The sequence below is a fragment of the Emys orbicularis genome, chromosome 2 (assembly GCF_028017835.1).
Source record: "Emys orbicularis isolate rEmyOrb1 chromosome 2, rEmyOrb1.hap1, whole genome shotgun sequence".
Taxonomy (NCBI): domain Eukaryota; kingdom Metazoa; phylum Chordata; order Testudines; family Emydidae; genus Emys; species Emys orbicularis.
Window position 1 is genome coordinate 297,581,063 of NC_088684.1, and position 16,362 is coordinate 297,597,424.

Sequence of the window (16,362 nt, forward strand, 5' to 3'; positions counted from 1 at the left end):
CGGGAGCGGAGCTCGGCCGGGCCGGGCCCGCTGGAGAAGCCCCGCCCGGGGGGGCCATGGCCGAGCGGGCCGCTGCCCAGGTAAGGGCCCGGCGGGCGGGGGAGCCTCGGGCGGGGCCGGGGCGCTGCACTGCGGGCATCGCGCGCTCGGTTTGCCGGGGACGCGCTGCCGGGCCCAGGCCGGGGGTTTCCGTTCGGAACCGACCGGCCCCGGGGATTCGGTTCCGGGTCTCGGCGCGTTTCCTGCGGGGCCGCTGCGGGGCCAAGGGGCTGGGGCTGCGGGAAGTCCCCGGCCCGGGCAGCGCCGGTCCCCTCCCGCCCGCGGGATCCGCCCGGCCCCCGGCACTGACTCGCCCCCCGGGTCACCTCGCTCGCAGCGTCAGCCCCGCGCCCACTGCTGCGGGGTCCTGGTCCGCGGGGCTCAGGCCGGCGGGGGGTGCGACCGGCCCTGGGATGTTAAACTCCTCGGGGTCAGGGCCGTGACTTTGCTTTGTAAATAACCCAGCGGGTTCCCTCTTCGCTCCAACCGGTCCTCCCCCATTGTCCCTCTGATGAATGACTCTCCTCAACCGCCCCTACCCTGGAATAAAGGAGGTGTAGCTCCCCCGCCCTCCAAGGGGCACTTAGGGGTAGGGGCGTTGTGAGCACTGGGTTATGTCTGCCAAGCGTTCCCATTGTTCGCTGTCATGGAAGGAGGCGGTCGCTTTTCTCTCATCCTCTATCTGTCTGGTCTGTTTAGGTCCTGATCCTGGAAATGCTTCCAGACTTGCATAACTTCTGCCGTGGAAGGAGTCCCCTTGACTTCAGGGAGACTGCTCACGCGTGGGGGACTACTTGGGCAGGTGTCTGCTGCATTGATTCCTTGCAACGTAAGCTCTTCACGACCCGGACTGTCTCTTACTACATATTTGTACAGTGTGCAGTACAGTACCCTTATTTTCTCCCTCTGCACCTTATCTTTGGGTAATCTCATCTGCAGACACAAATCCAGCTATCCTCTCTGTGCTGATGGCGCACAGACCTATCACTTTGCTTCAGACCTGTCTCCTTCTGGCCAAACTGAACTCTTAGCCTGTCTCTCTGACATCTCCTTGTGGGTTTCTAGCTGTCAGCTTAAGCTCAACATGGCTAAATCAGAACTCTTAACCTTTCTCCCTTCCCCTTAGTCTTACCTGCTACCTCTTTCCTTGATCATTGTGGACAGCACCACCATTCTGCCTGTCACTCAGGCCTGTAACCTGGGCCTCATCTTTGACTCGGATCAATTTCTAGGTCCTCACATCCAGGCTACGTCTAAATCTTGCTGATTCTTTTTGCACGACATCTCTAAGAGACGGCCTTTCCTGTCCAGCCACACGGCTGAAAAGCTCATCCAAGTTCTCATCTGCTCACCTCTCAGTTATTGCCACCTCCTTCCCCCAGCCTTGGCAAATGCAATCTTGCCCGGCTTGTGTCCTTTCAGCGTGGTGCTGCCAAGATCACTTTCATAGCTTGTTGCTTTGAACATGTCATTCCCTGCTTTGAATCCTTCCACAGGCTCATAAGAACGGCCACACTGGGTCAAACCAGAGGTCATTCTAGCTCAGTATCCTGTCTTCCGACAGTGGCCAAAACCAAGTGCGCCAGAAGGAAAGAACAGAACAGGTAATCATCAAGTGATCCAGCTTCTGCCAAACAGGCTAGGGACACCATCCCTGTCCATCCTGGCTAATAGCCATTGATGGACCTATCCTCCATGAACTTGTCTAGTTCCATTTTGAACCCTGTTATAGTCTTGGCCTTCACAACATCCTCTGGCAAGGAGTTTGTCAGGTTGGCTGTGCATCATGTGAAAAAATACTTCCTTTTGTTTGTTTTAAACCTGCTGCCTATTCATTCCCTCTTCTCCAGCTCAACAAACAAAAGCTACTGACCTTCACTTTCAAGGGTCTTGACAGCCTAGCCCCATCCTCCCCATCTGGTTAGATTTTCAAACGTGTCGCCTATGTGCTTTCTCCCCTGCTGCCCCTCATGCTTGGGAGAGCACCCCCCTGCCCCCCAACATCCACTAAGCTACCAGGCCTCCAAAAAACTTCACCGTGATTAGGTGGCTGGTGTGCAGAGCCCACTGCCTACCATGCTGACCAGGACTGTCTCGTTGTTTCCTTGTACTCCCCCATGTCTCTGTCTGTCTCCATCTGTTGTTTCTTGTCTTATACTTCAGACTGTGAACTCTTTGGGGCATAGCACAACGGGGTCCTGGTCCGTAACTGGGGCTCTTCAACGCTACAGGAATATCACTAACAATGGGGCCTTGACTGTGGCAGGGGCCTCTAGGCGTTCTTGGAATACTGATCCCGGCAGTGGACAAATGTGTGTGGAATATCCTGAGTAAAAATATGTGGGGGATGATGCGTTGGGTTGGGCCGGTAGAAAACAAGCACCAAGCTTCTGATGAGCTAAATTCTTCTTCACTGTGTAGGATTTGGGTGTTAAGAACTTGGGTCTGGTCTACACGGGAGAGATTTTGGGGTTTTTTGTTTTGTTTTTTGTATAAGCTAAGGTAGGAATTTAAACCAGCCTAGTTATGTTGCTTGGGAAGGAGATAATAGACTAGTCTCTTGTGGGCTGTATTACTCGGGGCAAATTTTGCGTTATGGGTTTAGTGTGAGGGAGCTGGCTGGGGTTGGTGGGCTGTGACAGGCTAAATGGTTTGGTGGGCGCTTCTGGCCTTAAACGCTCTGACTCTAAACTGGGAACAGGTGCTGTTACACCCGAATGAGGGTGTAGGGTGTTATACCAGTGTGCCTACACCAGTATAACTGGTCAAACTTTCCCGTGTGGACAAGGCCTCAGACCTTTTTTTTGCTGCTTACCTCTGAGCTGCGTGCAAAGATAATCTTTATCTCGCATTTGAGCGTTGTGTGTAAGGGTTATCAGTTTTGAAAAGGCAGCCTAGATTCTGACCGTCACTGTGATTCTTCATTTTAAAATAGATCCTTTCTGCTGTACAGTTTTATATCATTCCTCTAGTGTCTGACACTGTTTTAAAGATGACACCACCTCCGTTGCTTGTACGTTGTTCCTGTGGCACTCTCATGAGAGGTCATGTCAGTGACAAAACTTTGTCAGGCATCATTGCCATTCAGTAGCTTAGGCTGTGAATGAAATGAACTAGAATTACATGCCTGACTTGCAGCAAAGGATCATAGTCTGCGGGAATGAAAGTGACACTTATTCATGTGAGTAACTTTACATGTCTGAATAGTTCCTGGGAATTTGAGGGACCCCTCAGTGCGTAAGTGTCAAAAGTGTGGATAACGATATTCAATGAAAAACGCAGAGCTGCTAACTCTGTGGTTCCCAGGACACCAGTCAGGATCTGCTGGTTGGCAGGAAAGCACTAAGATTCCTGTATGACCAGAATCCACTGGGTTGTGACTGCCAGTGGAGAGCTACATTACACTAGCTTCTTCCAAATAAACGAACTTGGCATTTTGAATGGAAAATGATCGAGCCACCAGCATGCAGAGAGTTTGTCTGCCTCCAAAACTGCTTTTAAAACCACTTTTTATTTGTACCGTGTGTACAGACGCTTGTATTTCACTAAAATTGTTTGTAGCATCTCTCATGCAGCAGCTATAGCAATAGGAATTTACACAACACGGCATCTGCAAACTTCCAGGGGACATCAACTTAAAATCACTAATAGTGTTACAAATAACAGCGAAAAAGACTATAACAGAAGGAAATTAGAGGAAAATGATAGGTTCTTTTCTTTGTTTATTTACACTGGGCATTTGACATCCCTTCGTGTAGGTGTTTTCACTCTGGGTCTTTCACACAGCAACAGGGACGAGAAACATTTAACAGAAATGAGGAGTGTGTGATCATTGAAACTAGCAGGCTAACGAAAGGGCAGTTGTAAGAGCTGACGCTAGTCTTAACTCTCACTGTAGAAACTGACTCGATTGCAAGCTGAGGCGGCCCTTAAACCTCCCCTGTGTGGGTATAAAGTTCTGTCTAGGATGCCTGATGCTCTGCAGACAAACTCCGCTTCAGACCGTCACCGCACTAATTTAAGAAGAAAATAGCTGGGTAGCTATTATTCATGGCACATGTCAGCCCAGGGCAGCTGAACCTTTTATGAGCCTCATTTCAAGGCGTTTATAATTCTAAGAAAGATGTCAAAAGAGCTCCTTCCTCGCATCAGGACAGCGCCGCCGTCGGAGTAAAGATCGCACCGTGCTGAGGAGTCTGCAGCATGTGAACGGCTCTTGTGCAGATTCTCTGTCTCTGACTCTAGCTCCATTTCCCTTCTCTCTCCTTGCAAACAGGCTCAGGAGTGGGATGCAGAGTCGCAGCGCCTGATGTCTTCCCAGCCTGAACGAACGTCGGTGCAAACAGCAGAGATTTCGATGTGGACCCTAGTGGCTGCCATCCAAGCTGTGGAGAGGAAGGTGGATTCGTTTGCCACACGGTTGCTGAGTCTGGAGGGGAGAACTGGGACGGCTGAGAAGAAAATATTCGAGTGTGAGAAAACCGAGTTGGAGTTCGGGAACCAGCTGGAGAGTAAGTGGGCGGCGCTGGGAACTCTGATGCAGGAGTACGGGCTGCTGCAGAGGAGGCTGGAGAACATGGAGAACCTGCTGAAGAACAGGAACTTTTGGATCCTGAGGCTCCCCCCTGGTATTAATGGAGAAGTCCCTAAGGTAATCGTACCCTGGTTAGTACAGGAAGTAAAGGTTGAGCCTGTATTGGGTAACAAAGGGATTTTTCTAGGGCTGTCAAAAGGTTAAAAAAAAAAATTGCGATTAATCGCCGTTTTAATCGCACTGTTAAACAATAATAGAACACCACTTATTTAAATATTTTTGGATGTTTTCTACCTTTTCAAATATATTGATTTCAGTTACAACACAGAATACAGAGTGTACAGTGCTCACTTGATATTTTTATTACAAATATTTGCACTGTAAAAAGATCAAGAAAAGAAATAGTATTTTTCAGTTCACCTCATACAAGTACTGTAGAGCAGTCTATCGTGAAAGTGCAACTTACAAATGTAGAATTTATTTTTTTTACATAACTGCTCTCAAAAACAAAACAATGTAAAACTTTAGAGCCTACAAGTCCACTCAGTCCTACTTCTTGTTCAGCCAGTCGCTAAAACTAACAAATGTGTTTACATTGACGGGAGATAATGCTGCTCGCTTATTTACAATGTCACCTGAAAGTGAGAACAGGCATTTGCATGGCATTTTTGTAGCCGGCGTCGCAAGGTATTCACGTGCCTGATGCACTAAACATTTGTATGCCCGTTCGTGTTTCAGCCACCATTCCAGAGGACATGCTTCCATGCTGATGACACTCGTTAAGAAAATGTGTTAATTAAATTTGTGACTGAACTCCTTGGGGGAGAATTGTATGTCTCCTGCTCTGTGGTTTTACCCACATTCTGCCATATATTTTGTGTTATGGCAGTCTCAGATGACGACCCAGCACATGTTGTTTGATTTAAGAACACTTTTTCATTGCAGATTTGGCAAAATGCAAAGAAGGTACCAATGTGAGATTTCTAAAGATAGCTACAGCACTCGACCCAAGGTTTAAAAATCTGAAGTGCCTTCCAAAATCTGAGAGGAACGAGGTGTGGAACGCGTTGTCAGAAGTCTTAAAAGAACAACCCTCCAATTTGGAAACTACAGAACCTGAATTACCTTCTGCTGGTGGCATTTGACTCAGATAATGAAAATGAACGTGCGTCAATCCCAAGCAGTGCGGACTGTTATCGAGCAGAACCTGTCATCAGCATGGAAGCATGTCCTCTGGAATGGTGGCTGAAGCATGAAGGAGCATACAAATGTTTAGCATATCTGGCACGTAAATACCTTGCAACGCTGGCGACAAAAGTGCCATGTGAATGCCTGTTCTCACTTTCTGGTGACATTGTAAATAAGCGAGCAGCATTATCGCCCGTAAATGTAAACACGTTTGTTAGTCTTAGCGATTGGCTGAACAAGAAGTAGGACTGAGTGGACTTGTGGGCGCTAAAGTTTTACATTGTTTTGTTTTTGAGTGCAGTTATGTAAAAAAATAATTCTACTTTTGTAAGTTGCACTTTCACGATAAAGTGATTGAACTACAGTACCTATACGAGGTGAATTGAAAAATACTATATTTTCTTTCTTTTTTACAGTGCAAATATTTGTAATAAAATATAAAGTGAGCACTCTGCACTTTGTATTCAGTGTTGTAATTCAAATCAATGTATTTGAAAATGTAGAAAAACATCCAAAAATATATATAATAAATTTCAGTTGGTATTCTATTGCTGTTTAACAGTATGATTAAAACTGTGATTACTTGAGATTAATTTTTTTAACCAGGTTAATTTTTTTTTGAGTTAATCACTTGAGTTAACTGTGATTAATTGATAGTCCTAAATTTTTCATATCTCTGATCCAGAGGCCCTTTAATTCCCCATTGCAAAAGTTTGAATAGAGGCAGTGCCTTGATTAGCCACTAGTGTTAGCTAGTCACATTAGGTCTGGAGGGTTCATTGGATAGTTGCCTAGAACTTGTCCCTGTACCGTCCATCTGGGGCTCTTATCAGGAGAATCCCCACTCTCACTGCAGCCCTCTTGTGCTGGCTGTTGGGGCGAGTTTATCCTCTCTGGGGATAAACTTGAGCATGCAGGTAGCACCCCTAACCTCCAGGCCAGCCGAGAATCCTTGTTCAGAGAGGAGAGAAGCACTTACGCTCCCTCCTGGGCCAGGAGCTGTGGTGCTCCGAGGGAAGGGTAAGTTACTAAGATCAGCTGTTGGTAGTGTGCTGGTAGCAGTGCCTCGGGTCATAGTTGTTCCTCCAGGAGACTGTCTTCTCTGCTCACACTCCCTCCCCAACCTAGGATCCAGTCCCTCCCAGTGACCCTGCCTGAGTGCGTCTAGCTCTTGTGGCTTTGAAAGACGTCGAATCGGGTATGTCCGGACTCATTTTCCCTCGTTCCCTGTACTGAGGCCTGTCTGTACAGCCAGAGGCAGATGTTTTGTTTTTTGCAGTTTATCTCTGAACTGTGATCCCCTAAAGGGTCTCTAGAAGACTTTGGGATAGCTCAGTGGTTTGAACATTGGTCTGCTAAACCCAGGGTTATGAGTTCAATCCTTGAGGGGGCCATTTAGGGATCTGGGGCAAAAATCTGTCTGGGGATTGGTCTTGCTTTGAGCAGGGGGTTGGACTAGATACCTCCTGAGGTCCCTTCCAACCCTGATATTCTATGGTCTCTCTCTATGGTCTCATTCTATGACATACAGAGACTAACTTCTCAAATAAAGATATGTCAAAGGTGCCCGGTGTTCTGCTGGTCAGACCTGCGGTAGTCCTTCCTCATCCAAACCTAGGGGAATTAATTTTTAATGAACACTAACAGTGAGTCCCTTTTCCTTACCATCCCTCTGACACTGATGATGTCGTCCCTGGCTTTTCCTCCTTTCATAATTCATTCCTACACCAAGCTAAATAATCCCTCTTCTGCTCCCAGTGTTTCGACTTGGATTGTTGTGATTTACAGCAGCGTATCCAGGTTCTCGTATTAGCGCATATTGTGTAATGTCCGAGTGCAGTGTGCAGATGTTGTAGAAAGTGTTTCCAATATGCTTTTAATAACTCGAAACTCAGCACCTTATTGTGCTACAAAGCAGCTTTAACAGTCTGGAATGCAACTGGAGACGAATTTCAGAGTAGCAGCCGTGTTAGTCTGTATCCTCAAAAATAACAGGAGTACTTGTGGCACCTTAGAGACTAACAAATTTATTAGAGCATAAGCTTTCGTGGGCTACAACCCACTTATATATATATATGCATATATATATATATATGCATATATATATATATATATATATATATATATATATATATATATATATATATATATATATGCATATATATATATATGCATCCGAAGAAGTGGGTTGTAGCCCACGAAAGCTTATGCTCTAATAAATTTGTTAGTCTCTAAGGTGCCACAAGTACTCCTGTTATTTTGGAGACGAATTGGTTGTTTTCCACAAAACAAGGCATACTTTTCCACTGCCTTGGAGTAAAGCTGGAGTAACTCAATGGTGTTGCTCTAGATTCACACCAGTGCAAAAGATCTGAATCTGGCCCTGTATCTTTCTGACCATAAACTTTAAAATATCTAAGAAAAATACTTGTTAAAGGGGAAGAAATGCTGCTCCATGTTTGGTGCAGCCGGAATCGTATCGAGTGATGGTATTAAATGGGACCCTTCTGGCTTTTGTTAGTCTCGTTGTAACTCAGCTTTCATTCTGTGGCATTGCAATACAAACCGTTTTCCTTTGCTTCTCCCCGTCAGGGAATTCTATCCCCTTTTGTTTTCATTTGTTGCATCGTTTTACTATTGTTCTTACAATTTAATGTTCATTATATTTGAAACATAAACAGTGTGTTTAAAAAATGCCCATCTTCTGCATTAAATCTAGTTGCCTTTTTTAGGCACTCCCTATCTATTTTATATATTAGTGACACAAGTATAAGAGATGAGTTAAAGCAAAGAGCTAAGTGAATGTTTGATGTCAGGTGCCGGTGATGTTTGATGACAGCGCCGTCTTCTCCCAGGAGGAGTGGGAGAACTTAGAAGACTGGCAGAAGGAGCTGTACAAGAATGTGATGAAGGGGAATTATGAATATATGATCTCACTGGGTAAGGAACGTTTTTCACTGATTTATTAGAAAATGCTTGACTTCTGGAGTGTTGGCTTGACTCCACCAGCTGAGGGGTGTTCTTAAACTTCTGTGAGTTCTGCCTGCATGCATTCAGTTTTGTCATGACAGAAAGCCGATGCGCAGCGTGGTGGCGGTGGTCAGTGTTCGGTGCTCTCGAGATGTGAATAGCGGTTGTATTTACTCATAGGCTCTGCCCTTGTATAGGTCTGTCTCATCTTACGCGGGGTTCTGTTCCGCGGTTAGCGCGTAAAGCGAAAACCGCATATAGCCAAAACCCCATTGAGTTCAATGGCAGGCTAAATCGCCTGCACTACAGGTATAGTATTAAAACTGTTGTGTTTCTCTTTTTTCTGTTTTTGTTTTTGCCGACCGCGTAAAGTTGAAATTGCGCATGTTAAATGCGCGTAAGATAAGACAGACCTGTATGTGGAAAACCTTTTGTGTTCTGTGGGCCTGATTTTGATCTTGCGCTGTCTTGATCACTAGTATAACTCCTGTTGGCATCGATGCACTCACTCACCTGTAACTTACGTGTGTGCATGAGAGATGCGAATCGGATGCTGTGTGTGGTGTGGTAAATTCTGCTGCATAAAGGGTGTGTCATAGAGAAGCGGTGCAAGCAACCGATGTCCCTGCGTAAGGGAATTACGGTGGTGGGACTAAACTCAGAACTGGAACTCGAGACCTGGGTTCTGGTCCCAGCTGTGCCACAGACCCTGTGTGACCTTGGGCATGTCACTTGCTCTCTTTCCTTCTTCGTGCAATGCACTGGCAATACTCCTCTGGCTTCCGGGTGGCTGAGATTCATCCGCTCTTTGTGAAGTGCTTCGACATCCCACATAGGAGGCGCTATGCGGGGGTTGCTTTTTACTCAGTCAGGTTACAGATCGCCTCCAGGGATAGAAGGGGATTGATTTAAAATAAGTCACAATTCTTTGCTATAAGTTATCTGTTTATTAATAGCCACTATGTCCTCTCCCATAAACAGACTATGCCATTTCCAAACCTGACATCCTGTCCCGAATTGAGCGAGGAGAAGAGCCGTGTGCAAGGGGTCAGCAGGAGTCGGAGGAAAGAGAAACCACTGCAGATCCCAGCCCAGGTGAGGGTTGGCTGAAATCGACTCAAACAGCAGGTGAAGCGAGCAGCTGTAACTTCAACAAGCCTCCAGCTGCCATTAGAGCTGCTTGCTTTAAAAAAAAAAATTAGTAGTTTTCTTATGTCAGTTTTTGTCTCTACCAATCAAAACTATTTCTGGCTCTAGTCCCGCCTCGTTGAGTGTGCGGACTGGTCAGTGCACTTAACCACTTGGTTTGTTTCCTCTAGATCCTCTTTAGCAAGGCTGGTTTCTAGTCAGTGACTGCCTGCTCCAGAGACGGAGGTTTTGGGGGCTTGGGATCATTTTGAAAGGTTTATGGAACAATTTTCAAAAGGAGTGAGGGCTGCATTAGCAATAAGACTTGGCTCGGATGCATGTGTGGTCTTTGCTATCCAGTTACACCCGGGAGGCACAAGCTATGTATTTCAGGTCGGGCAGTGATTGTTAGAAAACCTTCACTGAGTTCTCTTTTCAATGAACAGCGTCTGCGATGTCTACCCTCGAAATCTGCGCTCAGATTAAACAAGAGGAAGAGCCAATGGCTGAGGAGCAGCAGGATGCAGAAGAAAGAGAAGCCCCTACAGAGCCTGTGGCAGGTGTGTGATAGGCTCAGGTGACTCTGAATCCCGGCAGTCTAGTTTAAAAGCAGGAGCGTGAACAAAAGCTTTATACTTCTAAAGCTCTTCTTCTATAGTCCAGCGTGAGCAGCATTATCTCTGTGACAGGCCTCAGTCGCAGCAGGAAGAAGAATGCTGCATACCCCACAGGGCAGTTTATCCCTCCGAACAGTCAGGTGGGACACGTTAGCAGGACTGCTTTGGGGGCGGGAGTGAGACCACCTGTGGGACTTTGCTGTGCTGATAACCCCCTGGGGTGCTCCGATGCTGTCCCGGAGGGGAGCATTGTAGAAATGCCTGGGTAGATTGACCGGAAGGGATCAGGGACAAGAAATGTTCTCCCTTAGGCTCTCTTGCCTGGTGACTCTCTGCTCCAAGTGGCACTGAGGTGCTGGAGCAACTTCTTCTCTCAAGTGCATGCCCGTGGGATCAATGGGAGCTGCATGGGCACAGTCAAGTGCAGAACTTGGCCCATTGTGAAGTTCCTGTTTCGTTGCTCCCCGTGTAGGGGTTTAGGGAGAAATCTCTCAGGAATGAGTCCAGATAGAATCAGTCGTTTCCTTACTTGCCTGTGTGGCAGGGAGGGTTTGTATCCAAAGACATGCCAGCATCCTTTGCATCTCGAACTATTGGTCTCTCTTCGGTGGCTCCATCCCTGTAGTATGAGAGTCCTGCAGGGTCTTCATTATTATTGTTGTTAATTATTTGTATTACTGTGGCTCCTAAGAGCCCTAGTCCTGGATCGGGACCCCACTGTGCTAGGCGCTGTACAGGCACAGAACAAAAAGACGGTCCCTGCCCCGAGGGACTTACAATTTAAGCGTAAGACGAGACAACACGTGGGTACAAACAGATGGGGGAGGACAGGAGAACAAGGGGCAATATTGGTCCGTATGACAGGCCGTGCAGCCTGTGTGTCAGAGGCTATGTGGTGTCATGGCGAAGGAGAGGTTTGCGGAGGAATTTGAAGATGGATGACGAGGAAGTTTTGGAGCGGCTTATGGAGAGCACCTCCCAAGCTGTGTCTTTATCCTCCCCACGGCCCTGGGAGGTAGAGGGATTGCTGTCCCCCACTAGTAGATGGGAAGTGAGGCAGAGAGAGACTGTGTTCTGCCCTGGGCCTGTGGCAGAGATGGACCCTAGTGCTGTAACCAGAGGCCCAGCCTTCCCCTCATTTGGTCTCTGATGCATGGCCAGAGAGTTGATTCCCCCCACCCCTTTATGCAGCATAGTTTCATTTCTCCCAGGCTGTCCTGTGAATTACGTTTGCCTTCCCTCCCTGTTCCAGCCGACGCCTGGCTCGCCAGCCACGAGAAGAACAAGGAGCAAGATTCGCAGGAGCTGGAGCCGCACTGGACTGCGGCCCAAAGACCGGAAGAGAATATTTACCATAGCGCCGAGCACAGCCCGCCCTCCAACGGGCCAAACGTGACCCTGGCAGTGCATATGCCAGAGAAACCCACCCAGCACGAGAGAGACTTCAGCCCCTTGAAAGCCAGCACCGTGTGCCCGGGGGCCCCCGCGACGGAGCGGCCCTACCTCTGCCCCGAGTGCGGGAAGTGCTTCAGCCGCAGGGAGCACTTCGTGCAGCACCAGCGCACCCACACGGGCGAGCGCTCCTACGTGTGCCCCGAGTGCGGCAAGGGCTTCACGCAGCAGTCCAACCTCACCAACCACTACCGCACCCACACGGGCGAGCGCACCCACGTGTGCCCCGAGTGCGGCAAGGGCTTCATCCACCAGTCCACGCTCACCACCCACCTCCGCACCCACACCGGCGAGAAGCCCTACCAGTGCAGCGTCTGCGCCAAGTGCTTCAGCCGCCTCTCCACCCTGCTGGAGCACCAGCGCACCCACACCGGCGAGAAGCCCTACAAGTGCCTGGAGTGCGAGAAGCGCTTCAGCCGCCTCTCCACGCTGGTGGAGCACCGGCGCACGCACACCGGCGAGAAGCCCTACAAGTGCGCCCAGTGCGAGAAGAGCTTCACCCGTCTCACCAACCTGACCGTGCACCAGAACACCCACGCCGGTGAGCGCGCCTACAAGTGCACCCAGTGCGGCAAGAGCTTCGCCCAGAAGCCCTACTTCCTCAAGCACCTGCGCAACCACACCAAGGAGAAGCTCTACAAGTGCCTGGAGTGCGGCAAGAGCTTCGTCTGCCACTCCTGGCTGGTGCGCCACCAGATGATCCACACGGGCGAGCGGCCCTACCAGTGCGGCGAGTGCGGGAAGAGCTTTGTGCAGAAGGAGCACCTCTTGAAGCACCAGCGCGTCCACACGGGCGAGCGGCCCTTCCAGTGCTCCGCCTGCGCCAAGAGCTTCCGCTGCCAGCAGTCCCTGAGGCTGCACCAGTGCGCGCACGCCAGCCAGCAGGGCAGTGCGCCGGCCGCGTCTGGGGCCGAGTTCAAGAGCCAGCTGCTGTACCTGAAAATGGAAAATACCGGCTAGTAGAGGGGCGAGCCCTGCGTTGGGAGCTGCACGGGGAGAGCCTCCCCCAGAGACTAGCCAGATCCGCCCCATGTGAAACAATGCAGTGAATCCCACGCCCTCTCTGCATGCCAGATGGGAGGGGAGCGCTGGACGCGAGGGGCGGTGACGCAAGACCGTATTGAATGTGAGCTGCAAGCAGCCATTACGTGCCGCGCCCGGGGAAGAGACCCCGCGACGGACTGGACAATGCATTGGAAGCGTCCAAGTGGCCGCAGCTGTTTTGTACCAACAGTCTCCTGACCACTGGCACTGCCGGCGAGTACGTCGCCAGCAGGCTCTGCTCTGCGGGGATGGCGCAGCGCAGGCCTACGAGCGGCTGTAACGTGAACGACTTCCTGCCACGACTGAAGAAGTGGAGCACAGGCTGGTGGGAGTGAGTGTCAGCACGTCGGTAGGAGTGCTGGGTTAACAGAACTTTGTCCTCCAGGGTGCTACAAATGCGCTCTGCTTGCCCGCGCTGGGCAGCTTCCCGCAGGCAGTACGGCTGGGGCCTCAGAGCTGCGGCGAGGCTGAGAAGTGCCTGCAGTTGCGCTGCAAGCCAGGGGCAGAGCCAGGTCTACACTACAGGCCGCCTATGCTCTTACCACTCGGCCTCACCACCTTCAGCCCTCCTGAAATGGAAGCTGAGCTCCGCCCTGGCGGATGAGAGGAGGAACGCAGCGTCTGGCTCGCTTGCCAGTCCGGGGAAGCGATTGGCAAACCGGAAGCAGTGATTTCTGTTCTGTTGGTGACTGGTTCTATTTGTGACACTCCTGCTTCCCACTGCTGCTGGTGGTGGGGGTGGTACCCTCAAATACCCTGGAGCAGCAGCAAAAAATAAAGTTAAGCTGGGTGCAGGGGGGTCAAAGCGTGCGTGTCAGTGAGGTGTGATGATCTGCCGCAGGAAGGCAGACTCGGAGTATTTCACTTTAAAGGTCAAAACACAATTCAGAAGTTAAAAGGGCGAGGGGGGAATTGGAGCCAAGCTCAATTCCGCTGAAGGTTGCCCGACCTAGGAGTCGTGTGGGTGCTCGTGAGACCTCTCCAGAGCAGGCATTGCGTCTGCCACAGCAGCGCTAACTACAATGGAGCGTCAGGTTGGGGGTTCGGCCCTCCCCTGCTCATCACACTGCGGTTCTGCTCGGGTTAGGAGCTATTTACTTTCCCAGTAGCCACCTGCAGGCCTCCCGCAAATGAGACCTGCAGCCACAAGCTTTCAGGCCTGTCTACACAGCTGGGTTTTGTTTGTTTTTGGGACCTTGGCTCCCTGAGGAGATGACAGGTAACAGTTCCCTGCAGAGCAGCTGTGATCAGACCTGTGTTTGCAAGTCTACCGCTGGGCTTGTATCGGTGCATTCTGAGCTGCTCTTCTGTAGTGCTTCAGCAGGAGCTAGAGCACCCAACGCACAGGCTGTTACGAACCGTTCGCAAAGGGACAGATGAGGCAGAAAATATCAAAATGACACACTACAAATCCAGGGTGCACCCACCCCTTGAATACGGTGTGCAGTCCTGGCCACTGCATCTCAGAAAAGATGAATTAGAATTGGAAAAGATACAAAATGATTAGGGGTCTGGAACGGCTTCCAGCTTAGGAGAGATTAAAAAGACTGGGACTCGTCAGCTTGGAAAAGAGACGACTAAGGAGGGATATAATAGAGGTCTATAAAAGGTGGAGAAAGTGAATAAGGAAGTGTTATTTACTCCTTCCCATAACGCAAGGGTTATTCATAGCAGACTGTGTGCCCTTATTGATTGGCCTCTACTGGGTAAAAGCAGTGTCCCCCCGGGGGCCCAGCAGGAAAAGGCACAAAGGGGGATTAAATCAGATCTTAAAGCATCTGCTGCTGCAAGGTGCTTTTCTACCACTCGCAAACTGAACTCCCTTCGCTCCGCAGAGCTGGTAGCCTGTATCTGCATTTCAGAGCCGATGCTGCCATAGACCTGGGGTGTAGACAGTGTAGACCACCGGAAGCTGGTACAGAAACACCAGCCTGAATGCTGTTAGTTTCAGCAACAACAGCCCCCTTTTGTCAGTCTAGCTGCCTCTACGCTGGGGTTTGGCGGCAGAGCTAGGCTGGGCAGGGGGGTGCCGTTCACAGCTGTGCTGATACGCTTTAAGTGTAGATGGATTCCTGTGGCACCAGCACTTGGCGGAATTCATCCAGGGTGGGAAGAACCTCTTAACGCTTCCCCCTTTCCCATTTACTGATGATGGAACTGCTGTGGGAGGAGATGTGCATTCCCCCTCTCACACTCAGGCCTGCTAACACCCTCACGTTCCAATGGCTGGTGGCGGCCGGACACACTGACAACAGTCCGAACCACTCACCCAACTGCTCACAGGAGGCCCAGACCCCCCGGTGCAGTCTTCAATATTGGCAGTGGTGGCTGGGGAGGGGGAAGTGCGCCCCAGGCAGTACTCTCGGGGGAGGGGGAAGTGCGCCCCAGGCAGTACTCTCGGGGGAGGGGGAAGGTATGAGGATGGGCAATCACTCGTTACGGAGTATGATCATCTTCCATGGGCGGTATGGCTCAGGTGGCTAATAAGGCCAATCCTTGAACCACGTGCGCTATTGCAATGAGGGCAGATGGTTCCAGGCTCAGCAGGAGGCTGTTGACCATGACTGGGAGCCAGTCTCTCCTTCCTCCTGCGCCTCTTGTCCTCTTCGGCTTGTCGGCGAGCAAGTTCAGAATGCAGGGGACCGGCACGTAGGACTTCACTCCGTTGTAAGCGATCCTGGGCAAGTGTCAATGTCAATATTTTACACTCTTTTTAGGTTGTCCTTATAACGCTTCTGACATAAATTGTAATAGTGGAGGGGGAAGGTATAAACATGGCATGGTACATCGGCCCCCCCAGGGCACAGAGATGCACATTGCTGGCCTGCACCCTTGGGCACCGAATGGAGCCCATATGATATAAAATCCTGAATGGTGTGGAGAAAATGAATGAAGTGTTATTTATCCATTCACATAACACAAGCACCAGAGGTCACCGGATGAAATGAATAGGCAGTAGGTTTAAAACAAATGAAAGGAAGTATTTCTTCACACAACGCACAGTCAACCTCTGGAACTCATTGCCAGGGGATGTTATGAGGGCCAAAAGTATAAGGGTTCAAAGAATAATTAGATATGTTCATGGAAGATAGGTCCATGACTGGCTATTAGCCAAAATGGTCAGGGATGCAACTCTGGGTGTCCCTAAGCCTCTGCCTGCCAGAAGCTGGGACTGGATGACAGGGGCTGGGTCCCTCAATCGTTGCCCTGTTCTGATCATGCCCTGTGAAGCACCTGGCACTGTCCACTGTCAGAGACAGGCTATTGGGCTAGATGGACCATTGGTCTGACCCAGTCTGGCCGTTCTTATGAGGTGTGAGGCTGCTGGTGGCCAATCCCTCCATCTCCTGGGGGCAGGAGGACGTGGCTTTCTCTCTAGAAAACTTGTCT

The 16,362-nt window shown here is 49.9% G+C and overlaps 1 protein-coding gene across 1 annotated transcript in view; it reads left to right on the forward strand.

The window, feature by feature from the left end:
• The first annotated feature begins 811 nt into the window (after nucleotides 1-811).
• Nucleotides 812-16,362, forward strand: part of LOC135873901 (zinc finger protein 420-like) — a 136,297-nt gene continuing 120,746 nt past the window's right edge. Inside the window, exons 1-6 of the mRNA XM_065398510.1 lie at nucleotides 812-868; nucleotides 4,316-4,690; nucleotides 8,578-8,701; nucleotides 9,713-9,826; nucleotides 10,306-10,419; nucleotides 11,729-12,791. Coding sequence (XP_065254582.1) covers nucleotides 4,349-4,690; nucleotides 8,578-8,701; nucleotides 9,713-9,826; nucleotides 10,306-10,419; nucleotides 11,729-12,791 — 1,757 coding nt within the window. The 5' untranslated portion in view covers nucleotides 812-868; nucleotides 4,316-4,348. The remainder of the gene's footprint in view (nucleotides 869-4,315; nucleotides 4,691-8,577; nucleotides 8,702-9,712; nucleotides 9,827-10,305; nucleotides 10,420-11,728; nucleotides 12,792-16,362) is intronic.